The 17,760-nt window shown below is 49.1% G+C and overlaps 1 protein-coding gene across 2 annotated transcripts in view; it reads right to left on the bottom strand.

Annotated features, from left to right (window-relative positions):
- Positions 1-17,760, bottom strand: part of LOC141271832 (uncharacterized) — a 61,125-nt gene that overhangs the window by 22,662 nt on the left and 20,703 nt on the right. Inside the window, exons 2-6 of one of the 2 annotated variants that reach the window (XM_073682003.1) lie at positions 13,494-13,644; positions 13,185-13,364; positions 12,979-13,102; positions 12,800-12,897; positions 12,511-12,601 (exon numbers count right to left, since the gene is read on the bottom strand). In XM_073682003.1, coding sequence (XP_073538104.1) covers positions 12,511-12,601; positions 12,800-12,897; positions 12,979-13,102; positions 13,185-13,364; positions 13,494-13,571 — 571 coding nt within the window. In that variant the 5' untranslated portion in view covers positions 13,572-13,644. Of the gene's footprint in view, positions 1-12,510; positions 12,602-12,799; positions 12,898-12,978; positions 13,103-13,184; positions 13,365-13,493; positions 13,645-17,760 lie in introns of those variants that run through there. The other variant, XM_073682005.1, reaches the window with a different exon arrangement.

Below are 17,760 nucleotides of genomic sequence, written 5' to 3'. Positions count from 1 at the left end.
ATCCAGCAGAGGCAGAGGAACACAGTCAAAGTTCTGGGAAAATTTTCTCAGCCCCTCCCATCGCACAAGCCCTGAGGCGTGGGGTACTCTCACAAGGAGTGCAAAGTCTGGGAAGATGCTGAGGGAGTACCTTGCCGACCGACTGGTTCTCTATGGTCCTGGCTTGCCCTGCCGCCAGCGTTTTATCAGAGCGGGTTTTTAGTGCCGCTGGTGGAATTATGACTGATAAGTGCATCCGCTTGTCAACTGAAAATGCAGACAGGCAGATTCTTATAAAAATGAACAAGAGCTGGATTGGACCAGACTTCTCAACACCACCGAATGTTAGCAGCGTAACATAAACTCCAATCCATGCACCTTTTCACACCCACACATGGGTATATGCTTCCTGATTTTGTCTATTTGCTCTTGTCCTCCTCCTTCTCCTCATCCGCCACCACCATATCACCAGGGTGACCATGGTCCGTGATGCAACACCCACATAATTTTTTTAAAGGGTGTTTATGATGCCCGTAAAAACATTTTTTTATACAGTATGTTCATGTATACCCCCCAGGGGTAAATATTTGTCAGCCCATACACTTAGTGCATGGGCATTACAAGTATAGGAGGCCCGCTCCTTTCTAATGGGAACATTTTTTTATAAGGCCCTCCTCCACGTCTCTTCCAATGAGCATTGGAGTGTCTCCCAAATTTTGCCAGCCCTTGCATTCACTGCATAGGCAAACACAATGGGAGACCCACTTCCTAATAAAGGGAACATCGTTTTCAGGAGGCCCTCTGACCTCCACGTCTCTTCCAAGGGGCATTGGAGTGCCTCCAAATTTTTGGCAACCCTTGCATTCACTGCATAGGCAAACACAATGGGAGACCCACTTCCTAATAATGGGAACATTGTTTTCAGGAGGCCTTCCTCTAAGTCTCTTCAAAGGGGTATTGGGGTGCATCCAAATTTTGGGCAGCCCAGCCACTCACTGCATACGCAATAACAGTATAGGAGACCCACTCTTTAGTAATCGGAACAATAAAACATAGCCGGCTGATGGCTCTCTAAGAACAGTGAGGGCCGACTGTTGGCCCTTTAAGAATAGTAAAGGCCGCCTGATGGAACTATAAAAATAGGCTTTGTGACTTTCAGAGTCCCTCCTTCATAAATGAAACACGATGTGTCTGATGATATCTGTAGCGCTGGCGTCCCTGCCCTCTGCTAGGCAGGGACGCTGCTCCCCTCACCGCTCTGCTCCGTGCCCGGCGTCCTCTCCCCGCTCTGCTGTCAGCGCGCGCTCCTTCCCGGCGTCCTCCTCCCGCTCTGCTCTCAGCGCGCGCTCCTTCCCGGCCCCTGTGCTTAGGGCGCGCGCGCGCGCGCTCCCCTCCTCTTAAAGGGGCCGCGCGCGCCGTCCTAAGGAGTCCCCGGCCAATGGCCGGAGGACTTCATCATATATAAGGCACCTCCTCCAAAATGGAGGTGCCCGAGCAATGTTGTTTGCACCTGTGTCTCACCTGTGCTTCAGCCCTCAGGTCCCGTTGCCAGTTACCTGCCAGTTACCTGCCAGTTACCTGCCAGTTTCCTGCCAGTTTCCTGCTAGTTACCTGCCTGATTCCTGCCTGAATACTTGTTACCTGCCTGCCTGCCTGAGGTCCGACGGTCTGCCTTACAACTCCGGTCAGTCTGTCTAAGGACCAACTTGTCCGCTCACCTGGGAGCGCACATCAGCTACCTGCCTGCTTGCCTGAGGTCCGACGGTCTGCCTTACAACTCCGGTCAGTCTGTCTATGGACCAGCTTGCCCGCTCACCTGGGAGCGCTTCTCCGTTACCTGCCTGCTTGCCAGCCCGGAGGCTCCGTTGTCACGTGCTGTGACCACCAGCTATCTCAGAGACTCTTGCCCGCTCACCTGGGAGCGCATCTCCGTTACCTGCCTGCTTGCCAGCCCGGAGGTCCCGTTGTCACGTGCGGTGACCACCAGCTATTCCAGAGACTCTTGCCCGCTCACCTGGGAGCGCTTCTCCGTTACCTACCTGCCTGCCAGCCCGGAGGTTCCGCCGTCACGTGCCGTGACCACCTGCTATTCCAGAGACTCTCGCTTGCTCACCTGGGAGCACACATCTACCATCTGCCTGCTAGCCTACCCGGAGGCTCCGCCATCACAGGTCGTACCTACACCTTACCCAGAGACTGCCCTGATCACTTGCCGTAACTCCCTGTCCGTTCACCCAGAGACTGCCACCCGCTCCCTTACAAGGGCCGCCCCCTTGTATAATAGCTCAGAGGTTCCGCCTCCCGGACCCGTTACAGTTTGCTCGGGCCATGGAACCCGGTGGCACCCAAGCTCCCTCGCTCTCGGACCTCTGTCTTGAACTGTCCCGTCAGAGGTCCCAACAGGAGGCCATCCTGGGTCACCTGCGGAATGTTTATACTCGCCTGAACACTCTGTCTGATCCACCAACAACCTCCGCCAGTGCCATATCTTGCAATCCGGCAGCTCCGCTGCCCACTAATACTATGGTATCCTACCCCGGACCCCGGCTCTCTGCACCTCCTCGCTTCGGAGGCGACCCCGTCCAGGCTCGGGGCTTCATAAAGCAGTGCACCCTGCACTTTGAACTTTTGTCCCATCAGTTTAATTCCGACCGGGCCAAAATTGCCTTTATCATGTCCCATCTCACCGGGGAGGCCCTGGCCTGGCTAAATCCTCTATGGGAGAGAGGAGACCCCCTGGTGTCCAACTTGCCTGCTTTTCTCTCGGCTTTCCGGAAAGTCTTCGACGAACCCGGACGGAAGACCTCATCCGCATCCTCTCTGCTACGCCTCCGTCAGGAGGGTCTCACCGTGGGCCAATATGCCATACGGTTCCGCACCCTTGCCTCGGAGCTGGCCTGGGATAACGACGCTCTGGTATCCGTCTTCTGGGAGGGTCTGTCCGGTCGTATTAAAGATGAACTTGCTGGTCGGGACATTCCTACCTCTCTCGATGATCTAATAACCCTTGCCACCCGGATTGACCTACGGTTCCAGGAGCGTGCCAAAGAGGTCACCCGTGAGAGAAGGATTCCACGTTTAGCTCCTACTTTCCAGAGACCCGTCATTCCCTCCATCTCTCCCCAGGTACACTCTCCTGAGCCTATGCAGGTCGACCAGACCAAGATGGTCAAAACCCGTCAGGACTCACGCCGTGCCGAGGGGAGCTGCTTCTACTGTGGCAGTAAGGAGCACCGGATCCGTGCCTGCCCGGAGAGGTCGGGAAACGCCTGTGTCTAGGTTCGCTCAGAGAGGTCCACCTAGACAAGAATAAATCCTCTCCATCCCTGCTGTTGTCAGTTTCGATCATCTACGGGGAGAACCGTTATTTCGAACTAGCCCAACTTGACTCTGGAGCAGCCGGGAACCTTATTTCACAGTCCCTGGTTGAAAAATACCGCATCCCCACCAAACCTCTGGCTGTACCCTTGTCTGTCGCTGCCGTGGATGGGGGCCTCTTACCTCGCCCCATTCAACTCATCACCGAATCCATTACCCTGCAGGTGGGAATGCTGCATTCTGAAAGTATCTCCTTTCATGTTCTGCCTGGACTCTCTCACGCCCTCTTGCTAGGTCTGCCCTGGCTCCAGAGACATGCACCCGTGCTAGACTGGCAAACCGGAGAGGTCCTTCGCTGGGGACAAGACTGTCATAAAACCTGCCTGGTTCCCGTCCATCCCGTCCGTCCCTCTCCTACCCCAGCTAATCTACCTGGACTTCCGATTCCTTATTGGTCTTATGCAGATGTCTTTAATAAAAAGGAGGCAGAGACATTACCACCACATAGACCATACGACTGTCCCATCGATCTGCTACCCGGTACCACTCCTCCCCGTGGGCGTATCTATCCTTTATCCGCTGCTGAAACCCGGTCAATGTCCGAATATATTGAGGAGAATCTGGCCAGAGGATTCATCCGGAAATCTACCTCCCCGGCGGGAGCAGGCTTCTTTTTCGTCAAAAAGAAGGACGGCTCTCTCCGTCCCTGTATAGACTATAGAGGCCTAAACCTGATCACAGTGAAGAATAAGTACCCCCTTCCGCTCATTCCAGAATTATTTGATCGCCTGAGGGGGGCTAGGATCTTCACCAAACTGGACCTTCGTGGGGCGTACAACCTGGTTCGTATTCGTCAGGGGGATGAATGGAAGACGGCATTCAACACCCGGGACGGCCACTATGAATACCTGGTAATGCCCTTTGGTCTCTGTAACGCTCCTGCCGTCTTTCAAGAGTTGGTCAATGACATCTTCCGGGACCTTCTCTACTCCTGCGTAGTGGTGTACCTGGACGACATCTTGGTCTTCTCTCCGGATCTCCAGACTCACCGGAGGGACGTTCGTCAGGTCCTGCTCAGGCTAAGGCAGAACCATCTCTACGCTAAATTTGAGAAGTGCCTCTTTGAGCAGACCTCGCTTCCGTTTCTGGGCTACATTATCTCTCAGACCGGCCTACAAATGGATCCTGAGAAACTGTCTGCCATCGAGAAATGGCCCCGACCGGAGGGGTTGAAGGCCATTCAGCGATTCCTGGGCTTCGCCAACTACTACCGCCTCTTCATACCACACTTCTCTTCCCGGACGGCCCCAATTTCTGCGCTCACCCGTAAAGGTACTAATCCCAAAGAGTGGCCACCCGAAGCAGAGGAGGCCTTTCTTTCCCTTAAACAGGCCTTCTCTTCCGCCCCGGTGCTGCATCGCCCAGATGGCAACAAACAGTTCTTCCTGGAAGTTGACGCCTCCTCCTCTGGAGCCGGAGCGGTACTTACTCAAAAATCATCTTCCGGGAGGATGGTAACTTGTGGCTTCTTCTCTAAACTCTTCTCCTCCTCTGAGCGCAACTATTCCATAGGAGACCGAGAGTTATTGGCCATCAAACTGGCATTGGAGGAGTGGCGTTACCTGCTCGAGGGGGCTCTTCACCCAGTAATAATTTACACTGACCACAAGAACTTGGCTTACCTCCAGCATGCCCAGAGACTTAACCCGCGCCAAGCCCGGTGGTCCTTGTTTTTTGCTCGTTTTGATTTTGTCCTTCATTTTCGCCCGGCTGACAAAAACGTCAAGGCGGACGCCTTGTCTCGGTCCTTTCTGGTGTCTGATCTCGAGGAGGATCCGAAACATATCATCGATCCCGCCAGAGTAATGCAGGTGGCTCCCGTGAGTCTAAATCGTCTTCCTCCTGGTAAGACGTTCGTACCAGTACCTGATCGGGAGAAGATCCTACACTGGGGTCATTCGTCTAAACTAGCTGGCCACGCCGGTCAGAAAAAGACCCTCCAGCTTATTACCCGGCACTACTGGTGGCCTAACCTGCACAAGGATGTAATAGACTTTGTTTCTGCCTGTGTGTCCTGCGCCCGCAACAAAGTTCCGAGACACCTGCCGGCCGGCCGTCTCCTACCTCTGCCAGTACCTGCTGCCCCCTGGCAGCATATAGCGATGGACTTCATTACTGATCTACCCGTCTCTGCCGGTTGTACGGTCATTTGGGTGGTCGCTGACCGCTTCTCCAAGATGGCTCACTTCATTCCACTGCCAGGTCTTCCGTCTGCACCCGAGCTGGCTAAAGACTTTATCCGCCACATCTTCCGTCTTCATGGCCTGCCCCGTCACATCGTGTCGGATCGTGGGGTACAGTTCACTTCCCGTTTCTGGAGAGCCACTTGTAAATTGCTGGACGTCACCCTGGACTTCTCCTCCGCTTACCACCCACAGTCTAATGGTCAAGTGGAGCGGATCAATCAGAACCTGACCAGTTACCTTCGGCACTTCGTTAATGCCCACCATTCTGACTGGGTGGATCTCCTGCCATGGGCCGAATTCTCGTACAACAATCACGAGAGCGAGTCTTCCTCCAAATCCCCGTTTTTTGTAGTCTACGGTCAGCATCCTCGGATCCCGTTTCCCGTCTCCACCTCGGCGGACAATCCGGCTGCGGAATCTCTTGTTAACAAATTTTCCTCCATATGGGAGAGTACCCGGTCCGCACTCCTTCTGTCATCCGAGCGTATGAAAAGACACGCTGACAAAAAACGTCTGGACCCTCCTCAATTCCGCCCTGGGGATAAAGTCTGGCTCTCGTCCAAATACGTCCGGCTCAAGATCCCTTCCTATAAGTTAGGGCCTCGGTTCATCGGCCCACTGGAGGTCATCAGTCAGATCAACCCGGTGGCCTATAAATTGAAACTCCCGGCCAACTTACGGATCCCTAACTCCTTCCATGTGTCTCTCCTCAAACCTGTGGTGCTTAACTCTTTTTCCAAGTCTACAGGTACGCCTCCTGCTCCGGTTTCTGCTGAGGACGAGTTTGAGGTAGAGAACATTCTTGCCACCAAAAGGGTAAGAGGAAAGACCTTTTTTCTGGTAGATTGGAAGGGGTTTGGTCCTGAGGAGAGAACGTGGGAGCCCCGGGAGAACATCCATGCCCCTCTCATCCTAGCTAAATTTCTATCTGGCCTAAAAAAGGGGGGGCCTAAAGGGGGGGGTACTGTAGCGCTGGCGTCCCTGCCCTCTGCTAGGCAGGGACGCTGCTCCCCTCACCGCTCTGCTCCGTGCCCGGCGTCCTCTCCCCGCTCTGCTGTCAGCGCGCGCTCCTTCCCGGCGTCCTCCTCCCGCTCTGCTCTCAGCGCGCGCTCCTTCCCGGCCCCTGTGCTTAGGGCGCGCGCGCGCTCCCCTCCTCTTAAAGGGGCCGCGCGCGCCGTCCTAAGGAGTCCCCGGCCAATGGCCGGAGGACTTCATCATATATAAGGCACCTCCTCCAAAATGGAGGTGCCCGAGCAATGTTGTTTGCACCTGTGTCTCACCTGTGCTTCAGCCCTCAGGTCCCGTTGCCAGTTACCTGCCAGTTACCTGCCAGTTACCTGCCAGTTTCCTGCCAGTTTCCTGCTAGTTACCTGCCTGATTCCTGCCTGAATACTTGTTACCTGCCTGCCTGCCTGAGGTCCGACGGTCTGCCTTACAACTCCGGTCAGTCTGTCTAAGGACCAACTTGTCCGCTCACCTGGGAGCGCACATCAGCTACCTGCCTGCTTGCCTGAGGTCCGACGGTCTGCCTTACAACTCCGGTCAGTCTGTCTATGGACCAGCTTGCCCGCTCACCTGGGAGCGCATCTCCGTTACCTGCCTGCTTGCCAGCCCGGAGGTCCCGTTGTCACGTGCGGTGACCACCAGCTATTCCAGAGACTCTTGCCCGCTCACCTGGGAGCGCTTCTCCGTTACCTACCTGCCTGCCAGCCCGGAGGTTCCGCCGTCACGTGCCGTGACCACCTGCTATTCCAGAGACTCTCGCTTGCTCACCTGGGAGCACACATCTACCATCTGCCTGCTAGCCTACCCGGAGGCTCCGCCATCACAGGTCGTACCTACCCCTTACCCAGAGACTGCCCTGATCACTTGCCGTAACTCCCTGTCCGTTCACCCAGAGACTGCCACCCGCTCCCTTACAAGGGCCGCCCCCTTGTATAGTAGCTCAGAGGTTCCGCCTCCCGGACCCGTTACAATATCTCACACACCACATGGCCAGATAAGGTTGTAAAATGTTAAAATGACATTTCCTGGTGAATGCATTTGTCACAGTTGAAAGCAATGCAAAATTGAAAAATAGCCCAAGGTGTGGAGGAGCATTTTTTTTTTGGCTATTTATTTTCCCTTAAATACAAGTCATTACCCTGGAAAAGATGTTCCTTAACATATTTCCCAGGAAAATCCATTTTGGTATGTTTTATTGCGAGTTCGTAAAAGTCACAGAGGTTCTAATCCCCGGCGAGCCAGCAGAAGGGTTAGACTCATTTGCACCATCTTGTGTATTTTCTGGGACTGTACTATATGTAGTTGACTGTTGGTGATCCAATAAAGTATTACCACAGTGTGTTACCCTCACCCTGTGTTGTCTGAGTAGTATTCAGCCACGACTGAGGAGTACGGGTGTTCAGCAGGATGAGCCCTGGCCCATTCTGTCTTTTCTAAAGACAGCCAGGCCAGCGAACGAAAAAACTCACTAACCCTAGTGTCTCTTCAGTGGGCAATCCCAGTTTGTTTATTGGCGGCTTAACAGGAGTCAAATATGCAGGGCTGCGACTCGTTCTTGGCGCTTGAGCACCGACGATACTCAATCGAGTACCAAGTGTGCACGAGCACCACGATGCTTGATCGAGAATCGAGCAGTGGTGACCACGCTCGCTCATCACTAATTGCAATGCACTAGCATTGCAATACATTATACCTATCAGTATTACACTGACAGAAGCCTCTTAGACCATGCTCCTGGCATGGTCTAACAGGCTTGCCATAGGTCTCTGACACAGAGGTCATCATGACAATGATCGGGCCCCCGCAATGATGTCATAGGGGCACCGATCGGATGGGAGAGGGAGCCCCTCCCTCTCCTAGCCTACCAAATGCTGTGTTCAATATAGATTGTGGCATTTAGGGGGTTAAACAGCTGGTGGTAGTGCGGGCACCGCATCTGGCAGTGGCAGCCGGGTCTAGGCTATCACTTAAGCCAAAACTCCCGGCGGTGATCATGTAGGCACAGCACCTGTGCCGCACACGATCGCCATGATGTACCCATAAATCAAAAGTCGGGAACCCCTTCCCTTCTATGGCTTATGGTTACATCAAAGGTCGTGAAGGGGTTAAAGATTACCAGGGAGTTGCAGACTAATATAAGTGAGGCAGGCCGATCCCACCACAATGAAATATACAGTAGTGTTCAAAATAATAGCAGTGTGTTCAAAAACATGACTTAAGCACAAAATCTTTATACTAGTTTTTATTTCCATGCATTGGGGACATTGCACACTGTTTTCTAATTCAAAACATGAAGAGAAATGTATATAATTTTAACTACTTTGCAGAAAATAACAAAAAATTTATATTGGGCTGTTCTAAAAAAAAGCAGTATCTGCATTTGTCTTTACAAACTCACAATGTGTACAGTATATAGATTTAGCATTCCTGTGAATCACTAACCTAATATTTAGTTGTATAACCACAGTTTTTTAGAACTGCTTCACATCTTGCTTCACATGTTGCATAGAGTCAACCAAATTCTGGCACCTGTCAACTGTTATTCTAACCCACGATGCTTTGACTACATCCCACAATTTTATACCATTTGTTGGCTTTGCCTCAGAAACAGCATTTATGATGTCACCTCACAAGTTTTTTATTGGAGTAAGGTCTGGGGATTTGGCTCGCCACTCCATAACCTCAATTTTGTTGGAGTGGAACAAAGATTTTGCTAGTTTACTGGTGTGTTTAGGGTCGTTGTCTTGTTGAAACACCCATTTCAAGGACAAATCCTCTTCAGCGTAAGGCAATATGACCTCTTCAAGTATTTTAATATATGCTAACTGGTCCATGATCCCTGGTATGCCGTAAATAAGTCCGGCACCATAGTAAGAGAAACATGCTCATATCATGATTCTTGCACCACCATGCTTCACTGTCTTCAGAATGTACTGTGGCTTGAATGCAGAGTTTCGGGGTCGTCTGACGAACTATCTGCGGCCCTTGAACCCAAAAAGAACAATTTTACTTTCATCAGTCTACAAAATGTTTCTCCATTCTCTTTAGGCCAGTTGATGTGTTCTTTGGCAAATTGTATCTGCTTCAATACTTTTTTTTAACAGTGGGACTTTGCGGGGACTAGCTTCACACAAGCATCTTCTAATGGTCATAGTGCTCACAAGTAACTTGAGACTGTCTTTGACCATCCTGGAGCTGATCATTGGCTGAGCTTTTGCCATTCTGGCTATTCTTCCATCCATTTGAATGGTAGTCTTCCGTTTTCTTCCACGTCTCTCTGGTTTTGTTTTCCATTTTAAAGCATTGGAGATCATTTTAGTTGAACAGCTTATCATTGTCTGCACTTCTTTATAAATTTTACCCTCTCCAATCAACTTTTTAATCAAAGTGCACTGTTCTTCTGAACAATGTCTCGAATGACCCATATTTCTCAGGCTTTCAAAGAGAAACGCATGTACAATATGTGCTGGCTTCACCCTTAAATAAGGGCCACCTGATTCACACCTGTTTCTTCACAGAATGAATGACCTATATAATTGAACTCCACACTGCTATTATTTTGAACACAATCCCTTTCAATTAATTATTCAAATATACAGACTCAACAACGTGCAGATCATGAATATTGAGTCTGTTGGTTTTCTTAGAATCTTCTGCACCAACTGGTAAATTGTTTGACATGCGGTAATATAATTTATACCAAACACAGTGATTAATATGGTTAGTCATATTGGACTGCTCTTATTTTGAACACTACTGTACCATAAAGAATGAACCTGTGATTCTTGTTCAACCTATTCCCGCAGGTCAAATAAAAAAAAGATCAAACTCATTCTAAATATATTAACAGCTGCTAGGTGTTTAATAGCAGCACACTGGAAGCAAACATCCCCTCCGTCCTTAGTAGATCTATATAAGAGAATCAAGGAAGTTAGGAATTATGAAGACCGGTATGCACTAAATGAAAACAGAATTGAGAAATTCAACTCAATATGGTCTTCTTGGGATACTCTGTGGATAACACTGAATATCTGAATACTAGCCTCCCTATCTCAATCAACCCTTCTATTCTTTTTTTTTTTAATCAGATACATTTTTATTAAACATAACAAAACTTGGAACAGATACTACATGACAATATTCGTTTTACAATATTACAGTAAGTTCCCCCCCCTTCCCTTACCCTTCACCCCCCATGGAGACCTTTCTTTCCCTTTTTTTATTTTTATTTTATTACCCCCTTCTTTCTTTTCCTTTTCTTCCCTACTTTACTCCTTTTCTTTCCTTCCCCTACTCCCTTTCCTTCTCTTCCCCCTTTCTTCTTTCCTTCTTCCCTCTCCACTCCGCCATGCAGTTTACCAAGAGTTTTACTCTACAGTAGTATATATAGGTGTACTCTAATTAATCCTATCCAACCATGGCTGCCATAATTTATGGAAGTATTCCTCTTGGTGTAAATACTTTTTTTAGTTGAATTATATAGTTCGTTTGGGCAATGAATTCGCGTCTGGATGGTGGCTCCTCTCTAATTTTGCAATCAATTTTCTGGCAATAAACAATCTCGCAATTGCTATTTTGGTCATGTTGTCTGTTTTATTTCCTCAACGTACCCTAATATACATGTCAGTGGGTCCCTAGGGAAAATACACCTATACACCATTCCAATACGGTTCAACACTACGATCTAAAAGGAGAACAATCTAGGACAACCCAACCCTTCTATTCTAACCTTCCCTCCTCCTTTCCCCTGTAAGTCTTGTCTGTCTTTTACCCCCTTAGATTATTGACCTTTAAAACAAAAAAGGTTTAAAAGACTACATTACATTCTTCGTTAGTTATATAACTTAATCATATACTGTTATATATGTGCTACAAATTGTTGTCAACGAAGTATACCATATACCTTTAAACCCAATAACAGCTGTTCTTGTTACTGTTTAGGTATTGTGAAACTTGCAATTTTCAATAAAAATTTACAATTAAAAAAAATAATAATAATGAACCGGTGAAAAAAGACATAGAATAAAAAAACATGTATGTTCAGGGGCAGAGTAACCACACTAAACCGGAGTTGCACTCATTTATGGTGGACCATTGGAGCTACTATGAGTCCTGCCAAAAAAGTGGAGAAAGTACTCGTGCTCCCCATTAAAGGAGCGATTGTGCGTTTACCTGAATTCCTTAGTATCGAAAACATAATGGAAATAATGATATAGAGTGATGAAACCAGGGCTTGCGCCATGCCAACACATCTCCTGCAGACGTGAATAAATGTATATTACACCCATCAGCCACGCACAGCTTAGAGATATATCATGGCAATGCATGTAATGCTTTCTATATAGTTTATCGCAATTCTCTTTGTAGTTAGTCGGTTTTAAAACAAATTAAAAAGTCAGGATAAAGGAAAACTCTGTTGTTATTGTACAGAAATTCACACTTGGCCCTCACTGCACATTTAATGTCGATCATAAAAGTGAAGTTTGGTCAGAAAGACTGGACCTGGTCTTGTAGGGACCATATGAGCACATTCAGCAGCACAGAAGGGAGAGAAGGTAGATTCATCCTATATGATGCCAAGGTTCTAGGAAGCCAACAGTATCATTACCCTTCACTTTCTCTTAGAGGCCCATCAAAGTATTTTTCTTTGAATGATTTTCTAACTGGTCAGCAAATTTTACGCACCCTGTCATTTGGTTTTGTAGTCTACAGATCAGGATAGATAAGAGTAAGTGTCTTCTAATTTCAGGTGGTAGGTGGATCCTCCAGGTTGTAAGCTCTATAGAAGAAGAGCTTTCAAGGCCCAAAGTAATTTGAAAAGTTTCGGGTGGAGGAACATGTAGGAGTCTAATGCCAGAATGGTGATGACATGATTGTGATATGTCTGGACTACACCGCTGAAAATAATGAAGGCTGATGACTGAGAAGAATCATAACTCTGAATTTAGTGGTTACTACTCACCTGGGTGGTTATCTGTAGAAATCTCGTCATTATACTGCTCATCACCCCTCACATATGTCTCTGTAGTATTAATATGGGTCAGATCTTTACCCTGAAACAAATATTGTAAAAGTCACAGACAGATGTAGAAGTCACATCTATGATCAGCTCTAATCCTGCCATCTCTATCATTCTCATTACACAAGTATAAAATATATAATACTGGTGGATAAAACAAGACTGAACACAAGACCTTCACAGCCGTCTACACATCATAGGGAAGATCTCATGACACCTTCTCTCCATCTACCTGATGATCCTGAGGAACACTGGGATTTTGTTGTTTACAGTCCTGTGGAAGAAGAGGACGGGGACATCTCTCTGGTGTTGTCCTTTTACTGGATAGACCTGGAGGAAACACATGCAGGGACTGAATTAATTTGTAACATGCAGATACACATAGGCCGTGTGTATTAAGTCCTGTATTACCTGGTGATGTGAGGGACTGTGGAACCTCCATCATGACATCCTTGTACAGATCTTTGTGTCCTTCTAAAAATTCCCACTCTTCCATGGAGAAATAGACTGTGACATCCTGACACCTTATAGGAACCTGACACATACAAAGATATTGTCATCTCCCGATCCCTTCACAGCGTTACTATAAAATGTCCCAGCATTCCCAGCAGTGTCACCTCTCCAGTCAGCAGCTCAATCATCTTGTAGGTGAGTTCTAGGATCTTCTGGTCATTGATGTCCTCATGTATCAGGGGGTGAGGGGGAGGCCCCGAGATTGGGCTCAGGGGTCTTTCCCATCCCTCAGACACAGGTTCCTGACAGCGCTCATTAGAGGTCTTCTTCACTACTGTGTAATCCTGGTTATGGAGAGACACATTAATAAATCTCACTACAGACATTTCCAGAGTCCTCACCTCTCCAGTTCTGTCCATCTGTTATTCCCATAGATAAGAATGACGTAATGTGACGTTATCAGAATCTCTCACCTCTCCAGTAAGACGGAAGAGGATCTCTAGGGTAAGATGTAATAGCCTGTCTGCCATTTTGTTCTTCTCCATATCCATCTTTGATGGGTAAATCAGAAAAATTGTCTTAATATAGAAGTTTTTCACTGACAGGATCCGATATCGTTGGGACCTTGATGTGAAGAAGATGAGAACGATATAACATTATAAAGAATGAATGGTCATGCTAAAAAGCTAGAGGGCTAATGCAGAGAGAAAAAAAGTGTCCCCATATGGTGTATAGCGCATATACGCCGGCAGTAGGACCTTCCAGGGCGCATGCGCAGGTATTCCAGACACAAGAGGTCAAGATCACGATTCACGCATGTGTCCTGGGCCTCAGATAATGTCAGGATGTCTAAAACAGCACCCCTTACTGGTGCATGCGCAGTACGAGTCCATCGATGCCAAGCGCGCGCTATTAGCACCTATAAGGGAAAACATATAATGCAAGAAATTCATATAAGTTACTGCAGATATTTACATATCTTATTAAGGGCTAAAATAGATATAATCAGAATCAATATATATACAGTTGTAATCTCTCTGAAAAAGCCCAAAATAGGCAGATTAGTATAATGTAGATACATATATCAGTCAGTACAATATTGGAAGCATGAGTGTGTGGAATAATAACTGGGGCTCACAGAACAGCAGATATCACCTGTGGTGTACACCATGATAACAGGTGTCTAGCAATGCAAAACTTGTCTCTCTTGTATGGAGCCAGAAGTAGTGTAACTGGCTTACAGTAGAAATTCCCATATACAGATCCTAAATAAAACCACCAAGGTCATCTGTTCATTCAATCCAGAGGGGGCGAGAGAGTCCAAACCTAAAATCCATTGGCATTCATTTTGGAGGATTAGTTTATTCCAATCTCCTTTTGTGAGATTTTGTCTGACAACTAGTGATGAGCGAACGCGCTCGCCACTTCTCGGTACTCGCCCGAGCATCACGGTGCTCGACGAGCTTGGCTTCCCTGTTGCTCGGGCGGGAACTCGGGTCCCCTCCCTGCATGTTTGGCGCTCTTTAGAGAGCCAATGAACATGTAGGGATTGCCTGCCACGCACTGTAATGCCGTAGCCATGTTGGTTGTGGGCATTACAGAGATTGGCTGGCCGCAAAGCATCATCAGGTCTATATAAGACTGGACGCCGCCATGCTCGTCACAGTCTACCCCAGAAACAGGCAGAGTAGGGAAAGATGCTGCTGAGTCAGGGAGAGATTAGCTTGTTCAAAGTAGTTAGTAAAGGTATTCCACAACATATATCTACTAGCCCAGATGGCGAGCATTTTTATTGGTATATGGTCTCCCATGCTGGTATTTGTGCTGCTCCCATCCTGGTATTTGTACTGCCCCCATCCTGTCCCCCCATCCTATCCTGGTATGCATGGCACCCCTCATCCCTATCCTGGTATGCATGGCACCCCTCATCCCTATCCTGGTATGCATGGCACCCCTCATCCCCACGCTGGTATGCATGGCACCCATCATCTCCAATTCTGGTATGCATGGCACCCCTCAGACTTATCCTGGTATGCATGGGCCCCTCACCCCCATCCTGATATGCATGGTACCCCATCCCTCATCCCTATCCTGGTATGTATGGTACCCCTCATCCTGGTATGGATGGTACTCCTCCTCCCTATCCTGGTTTGCATGGCCCCTCATCCGAATCCTGGTATGCATGGCACCCCTCATCTCTATCCTGGTATGCATGGCACCCCTCATCCCTATCCTGGTATGCATGTCACCCCTCAGTCCCATCCTGGTATGCATGGCACCCCTCATACCTACCCTGGTATGCATGGCACCCTTCACCCCCAATCCTGGTATGCATGGCACCCCTCACCCCCAATCCTGGTGTGCATGGCACCCCTCACCCCCAATCCTGGTATGCATGGCACCCCTCAACCCCAATCCTGGTATGCATGGCACCCCTCATCCCCAATTCTGGTATGCATGGCACCCCTCAGCTTTATCCTGGTATGCATGGGACCCTCACCCCCATCCTGGTATGCATGGTACCCCATCCCTCATCCCTATCCTGGTATGTATGGTACCCCTCATCCTGGTATGGATGGTACCCCTCATTCCTATCCTGGTAGGCATGGCACCCCTCATCCCCAATCCTGGTATGCATGGCACCCCTCATCCCCAATCCTGGTATGCATGTCACCCCTCATCCCCAATCCTGGTATGCATGTCACCCCTCATCCCCAATCCTGGTATGCATGGCACCCAATCCCTCATCCTGGTATGCATGGTACCCCGCATCCCTATTCTGGTATACATGGCATCCCTCATCCTAATATACATGGCATGCCTCATCCAAATTCTGGTAGGTATGGCTTCCTCATCCCCCAATCCTGGTATGCATAGCACCCAATCACTCATCCTGGTATGCATGGCACTCCTCATCCCCCAATCCTGGTATGCATGGCACCCCATCCCTTATCCTGGTATGCATGGTAACCCTCATCCCTATCCTGGTATACATGGCATCCCTCATCCCAATTCTGGTATGTATGGTCTCCTCATCCCCCAATCCTGGTATGCATGGCACCCAATACCTCATCCTGGTATGCATGGTACCCCGCATCCCTATTCTGGTAAACATGGCATCCCTTATCCTAATATACATGGCATCCCTCATCCAAATTCTGGTATGTATGTCCTCCTCATCCCCCAATCCTGGTATGCATAGCACCCAATCACTCATCCTGGTATGCATGGCACGCCTCATCCCCCAATCCTGGTATGCATCGCACCCCATCCCTTATCCTGGTATGCATGGTAACCCTCATCCCTATCCTGGTATGCATGGTACCCCTCATCCCCAAAGCTGGTATGCATGGCACCCCTCATCCCCAATGCTGGTATGCATGGCACCCCTCTCCCCCCAATCCTGGTATGTATGGCACCCCTCACCCCCCCAAATCTGGTATGCATGGCACCCCATCCCTTATCCTGGTATGCATGGCACTCCATCCTTTATCCTGGTATACATGGTACCCCTCATCCATATTCTGGAATGCATGGTACCCCTCATCACTATTCTGTTATGCATGGTACCCCTCATATCCAATGCTGGTATGCATGGCACCCCTGACCCCTCAATCCTGGTATGCATGGCACCCGTCATCCCCAATCCTGGTATGCATGGCACCCCTCATCCCCACCAATCCTGGTATGCATGGTCCCCTCACCCCCAGTCCTGGTATGCATGGCACCCCTCATCCCCAATCCTGGTATGTATGGCACCCTGCACACCTTATCCTGGTATGCATGGCACCTCTCATCCCCAATCCTGATATGCATGGCACCCCTCATTCCAAATCTGGTATACATTGCACCCCTCATCTCAATCCTGGTATGCATGGCACCTCATCTCTCATGTATGGCACCCCTCATCCCCCAATCCTGGTATGTATGGTACCCAATCCCTCCTCCTGGTATGCATGGCATCACTCATCCCCCAATCCTGGTATGCATGGCACCCCATCCCTCATCCTGGTATGTATGGTACCCTTAATCCTGGTATCCATGGCACCCCATCCCTCATCCTGGTATGCATGGTACCCTGCATCCCTATTTTGGTATGCATGGTACCCCCCCCCCATCCTGGTATATATGGCATCCCCCATCCGAATTCTGGTATGTATGGCCGCCTCTTCCCCCAATCCTGGTATGCATGGCACCCAATCCTCATCCTGATATGCCTGGTTCCCTCATCCCCAATCCTGGTATGCATGGCACTCCTCAACCCCCAATTCTGGTATGCAAGTCACCCCATCGCTTATCCTGGTATGCATGGCACCCCATCCCTTATCCTGGTATGCATGGTACCCCTCATCCCTATTCTGGTATGCATGATACCCCTCATCCCCAATGATGGAATGCATGGCACCCCTCATTCCCAATGCTGGTATGTATGCCACCCCTCAGTCCCCAATCCTGGTATGTATGGCACCCTTCATCCCCAATTCTGGTATGCATGGTCCCCTCACCCCCAATCCTGGTATGCATGGTCCCCTTACCCCCCAATCCTGATATGCATGGTACCCCTCTTCCCCCAATACTGGTATGCATGGTAGCCCTCATTCCTATTCTGGTATGCATGGTACCCCTCATCCCTATTCTGGTAAGCATGGTACCCCTCATCCCCCCCAATCCTGGTATGCATGGTATCCCTCATCCGTGTTCTGGTATGCATGGTACCCCTCATCCCTATTCTGGCATGTA

The sequence above is a fragment of the Phyllobates terribilis genome, unplaced genomic scaffold (assembly GCF_046119375.1).
Source record: "Phyllobates terribilis strain yellow unplaced genomic scaffold, ASM4611937v1 Scaffold_5__5_contigs__length_657084704, whole genome shotgun sequence".
In the NCBI taxonomy this organism is placed as follows: Eukaryota; Metazoa; Chordata; class Amphibia; order Anura; family Dendrobatidae; genus Phyllobates; species Phyllobates terribilis.
Note: the sequence above shows the minus strand (reverse complement) of the source record. Positions and strands in the feature narration are given on the sequence as shown.